This window comes from Anser cygnoides, chromosome 1 (assembly GCF_040182565.1).
Source record: "Anser cygnoides isolate HZ-2024a breed goose chromosome 1, Taihu_goose_T2T_genome, whole genome shotgun sequence".
Taxonomy (NCBI): domain Eukaryota; kingdom Metazoa; phylum Chordata; class Aves; order Anseriformes; family Anatidae; genus Anser; species Anser cygnoides.
The window spans coordinates 64,982,039-64,994,682 of NC_089873.1; the positions used below are offsets into that span (position 1 = coordinate 64,982,039).

The 12,644-nt window shown below is 48.4% G+C and overlaps 1 protein-coding gene across 5 annotated transcripts in view; it reads left to right on the plus strand.

Annotated features, from left to right (window-relative positions):
- OVCH1 (ovochymase 1) overlaps positions 1–12,644 on the plus strand; it is a 41,226-nt gene that overhangs the window by 4,879 nt on the left and 23,703 nt on the right. For all 5 annotated transcript variants that reach the window (XM_066998585.1, XM_066998597.1, XM_066998594.1 and 2 more), the window contains 10 exons: positions 275–372; positions 3,130–3,302; positions 4,756–4,851; positions 5,943–6,097; positions 6,640–6,832; positions 7,944–8,064; positions 8,680–8,813; positions 9,677–9,817; positions 9,993–10,123; positions 11,140–11,233. In XM_066998585.1, coding sequence (XP_066854686.1) covers positions 275–372; positions 3,130–3,302; positions 4,756–4,851; positions 5,943–6,097; positions 6,640–6,832; positions 7,944–8,064; positions 8,680–8,813; positions 9,677–9,817; positions 9,993–10,123; positions 11,140–11,233 — 1,336 coding nt within the window. The remainder of the gene's footprint in view (positions 1–274; positions 373–3,129; positions 3,303–4,755; positions 4,852–5,942; positions 6,098–6,639; positions 6,833–7,943; positions 8,065–8,679; positions 8,814–9,676; positions 9,818–9,992; positions 10,124–11,139; positions 11,234–12,644) is intronic.

A 12,644-nucleotide genomic window follows, 5' to 3' on the forward strand; every position in this document is an offset into this window, starting at 1 on the left:
CAGTGTGCTGGGATCAGGTGGATGCCCCTGGATCCCTGGGTAGTGTCAAGCTCTGGGGATGCTCTTGCAGCAGTAATAAAGAGGAGTGGAACCTCTGCCTCATCTGCTCTGTTTTGGGGTGCTCCAGGGTTTTGTTCCTCTCAAATACTGCTGGGGCTGAAGGCCTCATGTCAGCCACAGCTTGGAAATGACTTCTCTGGGCTGATCTCTGACCTCATTTTGGTAAGAAACAGGAGTCACCTCATCTAAAACATATCTGACCCTTTCTTTGAAGGTGTCCCTCAAACTGGGCCGTTTCCATATCTGTGGTGGCAGTCTGGTCCGAGAAGACGTGGTTATTACCGCTGCTCACTGCGTGGTCAACCTGGAGCAGTAAGTCCCCCTGTCCTGACTCTCACTCCTGAAACACCTCACAGCTTGGGCTCCTGTTGTGACTGCGAGGGGTTCCTGGGCCCAGGTGTGGAGCCTGCTGGTCAGGGAGGGCAGGAGAGACACCTGTGGGGCCGAGAGGGGCCAGTGCTTTGCTGTGGCCAGCTCCATGGGACGTGTCACTACGGGGCCATGGGCCTGTGAGTGATTTGTGAGAGCAAGCACCCTGCTTGCTCTCATTCAATCTCTGCATGCTTGTCCCCAGAGCCTGAGGAGAGGGCTCCCCACCACAGGGAGTCTGCAACTCAAATTCAGGTGTCCTGTTCAGTGCAAGTACTATATATTTGTGTGGGGAAACTACAAAGAGTAGCCGAAAGGTTTTAGTGATGTGAGTCCCGTATGCGTCACTGCAGCACAGTGCCGGCGTGACCTTACTGGGCCTGCTGCAGAGTAATGCCCTCTGCTACCGTGGTGCCCTCCCTTCACAGATGTCGGTGCTCCGGAAAATACTATTTTCCTGTCCTTCCTCAGAGGACAGACAGCTGTCCCCTGGGTCCTGTCCCTGCTCCCTGGACCATTTCTGTACTTGGGAGCTCTGTGAGGTGTGGGCAGCCCTGGGGCACATATCAGGGTGTGGGAGATCTGTGTCACCATGATTCTTCTTAAATGCCTGTATTGCTGATTTTAAGAGCTTTGTCTCTAAAAGACTCCTCTGGATGCTTGCTTAGGCCAGCAAAGCATTTCTGAGACAGAAGAAGCAGCAGTGAAGCTTCCTGGTAAAAGCAGCCCTGGCATCTGTCCTATTTCTCATAGCAGTCACTGGCTTCTGTACTTCTAATGCAAGACCAACTTCACAGGTCATGCTAAAGACCTTTTAATGGGCAGGGACAATGATATGTGACACCTTTGCCAGCCCTTTTATAATCCATTATACTGCAGTGGCAGGCCAGTTAGTTTCACATCTGTTTCTTACTGAACTTTAGCATCACTTCTGAGGACTGATGTTGAATGATGACAAAGTTGCTGTGGTATAAAAATTTTAATGGGCAAGACACCTGCTTGTTCCTGTATGCAGTAAGAAACTAGCTTGTGCTTCTACTCTCAACAATTACGCTGCTAATGCTGTTCCTGTGTTCCCATCTACTGTGGGATTTGCACTGCTAGGCAGCTCTGGGTGCCAGAAATTGCTGGGAAATGCAGCAACTTTCCAGTTTCAGTAAACAGTCTCTGGAGATTAATGAACCTACTGACACAGCTCAGCTTACTTATGTCTGAAAGTGATTAGAAAATGAGAAGAAGGGTTTCCCTAGGTGAAAATATATCTATATGTATCTTAATTTACTGGAAAACACTGAAGCACAGGCTTGCACTGAACACCTCCACCCCCTAATTCCCCCCAATGCTTTGATTCTGAAGGCTTGGTGCCACACCTGAAGGCAGGCAGCTTTAATGTGTGTACCTGCCAGGCTGCCTGGATTTGCCACCTCTGAGGGCTGCGTGGCTGAAATAGCACGGTGTAATTCACAGTAGTCGGGCTTTCATGAAGGGCTATAATGCCATGGAGATTGTAGAGGAGATTGAGGGCAGGTGGTTCAAAAACCCCAGAAAACTACTATAAGTCAGTAATAAATAGGCTTCAAAGCTCTTGTCTGAGCACCGAGGTTTTTTGGACTCCCAGGTGAATGTAGGCTGGAGAAAAGAGGCAGTCAGTCCAGGTCTGAGTTTTGTCCTGTTTCAGTAGTGCAGGCAGACCTTTTAATCAGCCCTAATTGTGAAGATCTCAAGACAAGCTTGCTGCTGTGTTGTATCCTGCACTGTGAGTTTGTAATGAGACACTGGCAGCTGAAACAAAGATGAGTTGTGTGGCTGTTTTGGGTATTCCTGGTGGTGCCCGCTGCTATATCTGTGAGCCCAGTTCATGTGTCCCATCAAGGATAATACTGTCCCACCCTGCAGCTTTCAGTGCACTTGCTGTAGTACTCAGAGGTGTAGTTCCTCTACTGTCCCTCTAGTTATTGGGTATGACAGCTCTGATAGCATAACGACCTAATTGCTAAAAGACGTAGTAAATGGCTTTGACTATGCTGGAGCTGATTGCTCTAAGTTTAACTGTGACAATATATTGCTTATAAAATATGCAGAAAACTGTAATGGGCATAAACTTGTCTAGCATTAATTTAATCCATGTGTAGCTGTCTGAAAACATCGTAACAGCTCTTCGATGTCTGCTTCTGCTCATCTCCTGAATGCACTGATAACAAAATTAGGATGGAGGATTTATGGGGCCAAAACTACTCTGGCATTCAGTTCCCATTGATTTTGAGGCTCCTCATGTGCATTTAGGAACCTGGGCTGCAGGTAACAAGGGTAACAAGGTAACAAGCTTTGTGTTTCAGGGCTGAAACCAGTGGAGAGGTTGGGTGAGGCCCAAGGCAACAGATACTGTCCTTTATCCCATCCAGGCTGGCTGCAGTAGAATCTGCTGGGACATCTTCTGGCAGCTCTGCGCTGGCTGGCTTGATGGATAACAGATGCAACAAGCCTGTTCATCCATTTAAAAGCCCAGCTTTTCCAACTGGAGATCAGTGAATCCTGAGTGGCTGCTGAAGTGAAGTCAGCCCAGCTGGAAGTCCAGTTCCCAGTGCAGGAGCACGCTGCAGGGTTGCAGCACCCATGCCTGACTGGGACCTTGCAGGAAATATTTTGCATTGTGACGGCAGCCCTCTCCCGCATCATGTTGGCACTTTTTTTTCCTACCAGGAAACTCCTGAAGAGCCTGGTGGTGACAGTGGGGGAACACCACCTCCAGCGGGTGGACAGGCAGGAGCAGAGCATCCCCGTCTTGCATGTGTTCGTCCACCCTGGGTTCAACCGGCTGCACTACATGGACTGCGACGTGGCTGTGCTGCACCTGCAGCACCCAGCCCGCTTTGGTAAGCGGGAACTCGAGGGGTGGAGGGGTCTTGATGTGGTGAAAGTCCCCTTAGTTTTGCTTTTAATTCTCATCAAAGTAACACAGTCAGGTTAACTCTAGTCTGATCTGAAGGGACTTTGATTAATTGTCACGAAGTTTGTCCCTTGGGTCAGGGTCTGTGCTTTGAATACGCCCATGTCTTCTTTGTGCACCAGGTTCCCCTGTGCCTTTGTGCTCCCTTCATACAAGTGGTGCCAGTGCTGTTTCCTTCAGCCCTGCTGTGCTGATGCTGGATCTTGGTGAGCTGCTGGAAAGCTATCAGCTTCCTCTTGGCTGTGACCCCTGGCTGTTTGTTAGCAGTGGGCTGCGAGGGTCCTGCCCACTGAGATGCAGGCTGGATTAAAACCTGCTTGCTTTAAACACTTCTGCAGGCAAAGGCAAAGCCTCTGGAGATAATTTTAGGGCCTCAGTGTTAGGAAAGTAGTACAAATCTCCCTTCCTACACTTTTCAAAAGCAGTTCCCTGAGCTATTATATAGAGCTCTGCTGAGTTACAGCCAACTGGCCATGCCTGACTGTGACCATCAGATGGCAGATCAGCCAACATAAAATAACCTTCTGTCACTTCTCAGATCACTGGTTCGGATGCTGGTAGTCTCACGTTTTGCCTGTAATGGCAGGAATGTAGGAAATAAGGCCCAAGAAGCATTTGTTTCAGGGCTCAGGCATCCTGACAGTCAGTTTGAGGAAGGCTGTATTGAGGGCTGCCTCTGTGCCTGTACAGCAGCTAAATCGGTGTCTGTAGGCATGAACTGGGCTCAACATTGTCCAAGCCCTATGGACAACCTTGGAAAGAAATGACAGGGCTCCCTGCCAAGCCCTTTTGAAGGCTGAACACTGCCAGTGCCCCTTCAAGGCAGCCAAGGAGAATTGTGATCCATTTCTCCGCTAATGACAAGGAAAGACTAGCCAATATGAGCGTGGACTGTAATGAGATGAGCCCTTCAAATTTTTAATGGCCTTCATACCTCCTTTTCTGATACTGATCAGTGCTGGTCCTCACGGAAAAAAATGATATAAAGAATTTCCCAAGCACAGCTCTGTTCCCATGCTGTGCGAGACAGATGTAGGGGTAAGGTGCTTTCTTCTTCCCTGTTCTTCCCTATCATGCTGTTCCCCTCTTCCTCTTTTGTCCTCTTCCCCAGTATGCATCTGCTGAAGTTAACATTCAGTGGTAGCTAGCTACCTTCCTGAACTTTCTGAATTTGCCATGTCTCAGTACAAAGTCATTTACAAGTGATTAACTTCAGTTTGTGTGTCTATTTTATAAACACCCACGTGTGACTGAGGTGTTTTGGGAAGGGGAAAATATGAAATAGTGCAACAAGAAGGGTGCTGTTCATACCTGTAAACCAGATGTGCTCCTGGAAGCGCTGAGTTTGTGTGCTCGTCTGTGCACCCTTTCCTCCGCAGGGGACGAGGTCCAGCCAATCTGCCTCCCCCACAGGGATGAAGACTTTGAGGTGGGGACACTGTGTGTGACAAGTGGCTGGGGCAAGGTGTCTGAGGGTGAGTAAACTGGCAGGTCTTGTGGTCACAGCTGCAGGAAGAAAGGGTAGTGAATATGGGAAAGGAGACTCTTTTTTTTCCAGAAATAGCAAGGCAAAAAAAGGTGACTCCTGTCAGGTGGAGAATTCAAGTACTCTGTTGCTCATCAGGGCTCCTCTGCTTGTCACTGCCATCACCTGGTAGAGATGTGCAGATCAGCATTTTCCTGCAGCATGGGACCTTGGTGCTCATTAGCAAAGGTTGCACTCTGCAGTGCTGCTGTGCATATTCAGGCACGTATATCAGAGCCTCTTGAAAGCAGAACCGTCCTTACAAGGTGTTACAAGAGTGGGAATAGTTCCTTTGTACTTGATACATATGCTGCCTTTTACATGTCTCCTCCAGATATCAGAAAAGTGTTCCCTCAAAGGAATTGCAGTTGCTTGAGTTTTAGTAGATTTTGATGGAGATGCAAATGCCTGAATATATAGGTACAGGAGTTGCTCCTGGTGATACTTTGTCTGAAACCCTTCTCAGGAGCCCAGGGTGCAGTGAAACAGTTGAGGCAAGCGGCTGCTGCTTTCCCTCCCCAGCTCAGCTGCGTTTCTACATCCCCTGTGGTCTGGGGCTCATCCACAGTAGAGGAGATGCAGAGGAGATGTGCCTGTCCCCCCACGCCCTAGCAGCCCTCCCAGAAGAGAGCGCACCATCTCGCTGCCAGGGCTGGTCACCCATGCTAGCAGCTAGCTGAGGGCTTTGCCCTGGCCCTTGAGAATCTCCAGCCTTGTAGCAGGGCACCTGGGGGAAGAAAGCAGTGTCTGTTTGCCTGACCACCTGCGGAGCGGCCTTCTCCAGCCCTGTTTTGGGGCACTCTTCTCTGCATTGGTGGGTGGCACACCAATGCATTACTTGCCTGGCTCCGTGCCTCTGCTAGGTGGTCCCAAACTGCTTCAGTACATCACTGACCCAGGCAGGTGACCAGTGCTGGACCCCCGGCTGCTTGCGTGGGGTGTTAGGGAAGGGGGGGATACAGCTCCCAGGGGATGAGGGTGCTGCTCAGAGGGACGAGCTGTCGTGTGGGGGTGCTGGACATGGCCTGGTTACTCCTACAGGGGCCGGGGCGCTGGCTCCTGTCCTGCAGGAGGTGGAGCTGCCCCTCATCGACAGCCTGACCTGCAGTGCCCTGCTGAGGGCCATGGACCTGCCGCCCGTGCAGGGCTCCATGCTGTGCGCAGGATTTCCTGACGGCGGGAGGGATGCCTGCAAGGTAAGAGCTCCTCCAGCCAGGCTCCTGCTGGGCAGCAGGCCTGGCCTGTCCGTCTGCAAGCCTCGTCTTCTCTGGGGAGAGAGGGAGGCAGCAGCACTGATGTGCTGTCAGCACTCTGAGCAAGAACTTTCTAAGGAGCTTCAGGATAACAAAGGCAGGAGAGATCTCCTGATGGTGGGAGTAGGGGAGTGGGCAGGAGGCTGAAAAGTAGCTGCTGTCTTGCCTGCACCTGCCCTGTGCGTTGCTAAAGGCAGGAGCTCCATCTCAGCATCCAAATGCCACCACCCTGATGAAACCGGGGGGACCTTCAGTGGTGGTGCTCTGGGAAGTGGGTGAGGGAGCCTGGCAGTGCTACCAGGAAGCTGGAAGGAGGGCAGATCCTACCTTTCCCATGAGGTTTCCCTGCGCACACCCAGGCCCCTGGGACTGGGGAGAAGCAAACAGGGCTGTGCTGGCTGCTGCAGTAAAGCTGACCTGTTATGCAGGACTGCCAGGTTGCTGCTGCTGGCATAGGGGAAAACGGCACCTTTCCACCCCAACAGGGTGACTCTGGGGGGCCCCTTGCATGTCTGAGGACTGGCGGCACCTGGACGCTGGCCGGCGTGGTGTCCTGGGGGGTCGGTTGTGCCAGAGGATGGGATGCCAGCAGGAGAAGCACCACAGCTCGGGGCTCCCCGGGTGTCTTCTCCCGGGTGGCTGCAGTCATGGACTTCATTGCCCAGCACATGGCAGCCGGTAGGTATGAGTACCAGAAGGCTCTTTCCTCTTCTATCTGTTCAGCACCATAGGGATTCATGTCCTGCTGCTCCACCCACAGCACTTCTCTTTAGTTTCCAGCTGATGCCTCAGCAGCAAAGTTTTGTTTTGTTTTTTTAATTTGCTGCTGCAAAACCAAAGGTTTAGGCAGATTTTTTTTCCCCCTTCATAAACCTTGATGTAGTAGCAGATCTGGCCTCTGCATCCCTTGAAGGAAGAGCAGAAGGCTGCTCAAGCTGCCCTGTTCCTGGATGGATGCAGCCCTCCCAGCTGGGAGAAGTGTCCCCGAGTGCTGTGTATCAGCCCTGTTCTAATAAAGCTCCCTTTGAGCACTAGCCAGCTCCAGACCTGAGCTGCTTTTGTGCTCCTGAAATGTCATACGGGAGTGATGGGGGTTGTCTCCTACTCAAACACAACTTTGAATGCATGTGGGAAGAGGTGTGCTATATTGAGTGCCGCAATTGTAGCGGCTTATCACAAGTGCCTTTTAGAGCCAGGCATAGGTCTGGGCACACACTCCCTGCAGGCCACTTGTATTTTCCTGTACGGATGATTACAGTGCTAATGCAAGTTATTAAGGAGATGGTGTTATTTCTGTCACAGCCATCAAAGCCGAGGTGTTGGTGTTAACTAATACCCAACCCATTACGGCTTTGCTAGGGATCCTTAATGGTTGTGCGTTCAAAGCGGAGCTGTCTGCAGCTGAGGATGTGCCTTTTAATTGGGAACAATAACTGCAAGGAGTAGAAGCCACGTGGCTACAAAGCAGCTGCATAGGGCTCTGCAAAGCAGAGCTATCGGGATCCACATGGATCAAATGCCCATAGAAAATGAAGGACGGAACAAAACGGTGCTTAATTAAAAATAAGCTTGGAGCAGGCACGTCAGCTCTTAGCAGGGTGAATGAATGCAGGCCCAGTGTGTTGGCAGCACAAATCCTGTAATATTGGAGATTTTTAAGTAGGATTTTGGGAAAGAAATTAACTTTTGAGGTTTCTTTCAACTCTGTCAAGCACTCCTGGTTTGAAGGAAATGCAGTGCCATAGCTTGTGCCTGGGCTGGTAGTGCCATGATACTTTTCTCTCCCTAGCTGCCGTGCCAAGCCCCCTTCCTGTGCCAGACCAGTGCAGTCCCCAAGGCACACTGGTCTTTGGAGAAAGCGGCCGTGTTCGGTACCCCCAGTCCCTGGAGGATGACTACCCCAACAACAGGTACCTGCTTGGCACCCACTGCAGCACTGCCCAGGGCTCGGAGGCACTGGCTGCTGCTGGCAGTGCCCAGCTCACAGCAGCTCGGTGTTCCCCGCAATGCAAAGCCCCAGCTACACTCACTGGGCAGGGTAATGCTGCAAGGAGAGGAAGACACAAAATCTGTTTGTAACAGATTCTGTCTGAGCCCTGCTCACAAAATGGTTGTGGCTGGCTAGAGATCTGTCGTGCCTTCTGTGGTCCAGCCATATCCTTGTCAGCTCACACAAAGAAGCTTTCAGCCTCTTGCAAGAGGCGCAGAAATGAGATCAGCTGGGCTGGTGGTGCCATTAGCACAACACAAAGCTGTCACTACTGTAAGGAAGGATCACTATCTCCCTAGCGCCAAACAAATCCACAGCACTCTTCTGCTATTGGTAACTCTCTGCTCAGATGATGATAATATAACAGATTATTTTATAAAAATAACATTACCAAGTGGAGTTGGTGACCTCGGTTGTCAGCTTCTGGTGCATGCTTGCAGGAAGGTAGTTGCTGGAGGTTCCCAGCCCAAGGAGGGACTGACCAGGGCTAGGCTCAGCCAAGCAGATACATGCCTTTACTATTGCTTGCTTCTAGCCTGTGCACCTGGAACATAACAGTGCCGGAGGAGAAAATCATCCTGATATACTTCACTAAATTAGATGTAGAGTACCAAGTTGGATGTGACCGTGACTACGTGTCCCTCTACTCAAGCAGAAGAGAGCTGATCAGTAAGTCTGGATGCTTTAGAGATGTGAGGAGAACTGGGAATAATTTCTTTCATTCATTGTCATAAGGAACAGCAAATCTAGCTGGCTTTGAGAAGCCTTTCTTTGTGCTATGAATCTAACAAGGCAGAGGTGACCCCAAATGGAGTGGGACAAGTGGAACTGAGGGACATGTTCATATTTATGTTCGCTTCTAGTGTATTGTGGTGGGCTAACATGTCTCAACAGTGCCTTTTAGCTGCGCATAATTCTGTGCCCTGTCTGCCTTGTCTCCTATATACCTGCTTTGTTCCTATGGACCATGGGTAGCACAGAACACTGAGTGTTTAGCTTTGTTTGGCTGGTGCATATCCAGGTGACTTTCTGATGTGCTAGCACTGCCAACAAGTGTGTTAGAGATGCAGCTCAGAAAGGCTATTTGTTGTTTCAAAACTGGTTATATGGCACAGCAAGCATACAGATTACCAAGTAACTGTAGAGGTGAGACCAAAACAGAAGGGACCTCTTGTCCCTTTGTAAGGTGCTCTTAGTACTGAACTGATAAATATTTCAAGTAAATGCTGACTACTTCTCCCCTCTTAGTACTAATGACCATGTGCTAATAATAGCCTAACATCCCTCGTCCATGCAATTCATCCTCTAGAAATACTTGGTTGTTCATGCAGTTGTTTTGGATGAAGTCCCATCTCTTCAGTTTTTCTCTACATCCTCTAAATAATTTATAGGTAATGAAGGCTGAACAGTCTCCCCATTCAGTGTGAGACGAGACCTTTGTAATGGGATCCAGCTTAATGAATCACTGCAAGATTTGCCTGAATAAATGTGTGCTCTGTTCACGTTTACCACCAAATCCTTGCCTCCCTCAGGCAAAGTCTGTGGGAACGTGTTCCCAGCCCCTCTGCTGGTAGAGTCGGACCAGGCCACCATTACATTTGTTTCTGATGGGAGCAACACTGGCCGTGGGTTTGAACTCACCTTCACAGCTGTCCATAAGGAGTCCGAAGCAGGTAACCTTGCCCACACTGTAGAAACTCCTCTCCTTTCCTTTCTGACCCCTTTAAAATTAAAAGCTATCCTTAGCTTGCCTGGCAACCTTAAAAATCAAGTTGTTGGTGTGAGCTTTTTAAAAGCGCTGTGTAATCCCAGCTGCTAAGTTGTCTCCTTTCTCGGTCTGTGTTGCAGGTTCAGGCTGTGGGAGTGTTGCAATGCTGGAGGAAGAGGGGAAGATTGATTCTGCAAACTACCCTGGCTTGTATCCCAGGAACACCAAGTGCCACTGGCTCATTGAGGCTCCAGTAGAGTATGCTGTAAAGGTAATAAAAGGAGAAACTGCACTTAAACCTCTGCACTGTGAACAGTTCAGAGGAGTGATTCAATAAAATCCTGCCAGAACATCTGTGACACGCAAGACCGTAAATTGTAAGGTTTCTAGGTCACTGATTCTTTGCAGGGCATATTTTGTCAATTAGGCATCACCTCTGAACTTGTGTGCAGAGCTGCTGTGACTGTTGTAAGTGCTTCAGGTCTGCAGGCACCAATACCATCTCTGCATAGCTTTGCCTTGAAGTCCAGCACAGAGTTCTGAGGGTAAAAGGGAGGTAGAGCTCATGTTGCAAACAACAGCCAGCTTCTTCCTCATGGCAGTGTCAATACCACCAAGCTACTCCTTAGCCCTATACCAAGATGTTTGCTTCTTGTTGCGCATGAGCTGTGTGTAATAGTTCCTACTCATAGTAACAGCATCTCTTTATTTTTACTGCATGTCACTCCTAGTGTGCAGCAAGCATCCGGCTGAGCTTGTCCCACAGTGCCATCTTACATTGTTCAGAGCAGCAACATCTTTCATCCCCTACCGCCTTGGCTAAGGGTTGGAAAACTATATTAAACCTAGTGATGCTCAAGGGTGTGAAAACATATTCTTTGGGTTGCCACTGCTCTGTCAGTGTGAGAATTTGTGGTATGGATTAAAAACAAACCAAACAAAAAAATCACCCACTCTCTGTGCTTAAAGGAAAAGCTCTTGAAAGGGTGTTCCATGTGGGATGCTGACCCTTCAAAAGTACAAAACAGCAGAAATCCCTGAAGGCAAAGCTTAGGCCAGATGCATCCTCTACAGTCCTGTCTGTAGCTGTGCACAAGGGTGAGCAGTCAGCACCATCATGCCAAGGTGGCCCACAGGCCATTTTCATGGAAAGGGTGAAACATTTGACAAGAAAAACCATGCCCAAATTCCTAAATGTAATCTTTCTCCAGCTCAAGGTTAAAAAGACTATGTGCTTCAGATATTACTCCACTCCTGATGTTTCCTTCTTGCTTGTCCTCTTTGCAGCTGGAGTTTGAAGATTTTGCCCTTGAACTTAGCCCAGGCTGTATTTACGATGCCGTTAATGTTTACAGTGATGCAGAAGAGGAAAACCAGCTGGGTGAGCATGAATACTCTCAGTTTCAAACTAGAAAAAAGCTATGTTGCTTCTGTCTTGCCCACCATGGCCAAGTGTACCATTGGCACAGGAGATCCCATGTCCTGGTTGAGGCTACGCATTTCCAAGGACACCAAGGCTGGTGTTGTGGAGCTGTGTGCAGGACTATGGTTCGTGTCCTGCTGCAGAGCTAGCAGAGCACACAAGTGTGCTGCTGGATCAGATCTCTGCTCTGCATCTCTCTCTCAAAAGAGAGAGCAAGAGCAATTTTGCTCTAAGATTCATTAAGAAGATAAATGTTTAAAGTAAGGCAGAGCGAAAGCATGGCTGTCTATTGGTGTCTAATTCCACTGAAATGGACATAAATTCTTTATGAATTCAGCTAATTTTGTTGAGATTCCATTAATGAAAAATTGCTAACCTGAGGCATCATTTTCCAATGCTTTCAGAAGGAAATATTTTTTTCTAATTATTCACTTTAAATCTGCTTCAGTTTTATCAATATGAAAATCTTTAGTGAAATGTTCTTAATTTTCTTTTCTTGAATATCTGTATTTCCAGATGTTCTTCCTGCTTGGACTAAATGAAAGCATGTTGTAACACTCCAGCTTTTTAAAAAAAATTTCCAGGCACCACACTCAGTTTAGCAGAGCATATCTATTAAGGTGAAAAGCAATGTAGTGCTCAGAAGTGAAGATATTTGAATTGGATTCTAGCTAACTCTTTATAGGCCTGTATGTGAGCCAAAAGACAGGTGATGAGGAGATGGTGCTCTTTTTTTTAAAAAAAAAAAAAACAAAAACAAATAAGCTGGGTAAGAGGCTGAAACTGTCCTGTGTTTACCAATGAAAAGTAATATTTGGCAAACTGCTTCTGTTTTGTCCCCATCCATTTTGTAGCGGTAATTTAGTAATCTGCATGTGTTTACCAAGTGGTAAATAAATATTAATGTTATAGTTCCATTGAAAAGATATCTGGTTTCCATCGGAAATACATCTGTTTAAATGGGAGGAAGAAGGCTGGCAAACTTAAACCTGGAATCTTGCAGGGGAGAGCTTTCAGCATCATCCTGACTCATTTCAGTTGAGGTATGCCTTCCAGCATAGCTTTGCCATAGGAAACTTGGATTCTTACAGGAAAAACTCCTTTGGAATAGAGTGCAAGTTCCCTGTCCAGCTGCAGCTATGGGACTTCCAGATGCTATGCAAACTGAGTGCTCTCAAAAGGAGGAGGAAAACTCTAGTAGCTGTTCTCTAGGTCCTCAAGCTATACACGTAGACCATTTGGGAGAGATTCTGCTGGTACCCCACAATAGTGCCAAATAGTCCTCAAGTGGGGTTTCTTTGTGCAGTAGGGGGCATTCGCACTGTCTGTTCAAGATTACTTGTAATTCCACCATGCAAAAGCTAGGATT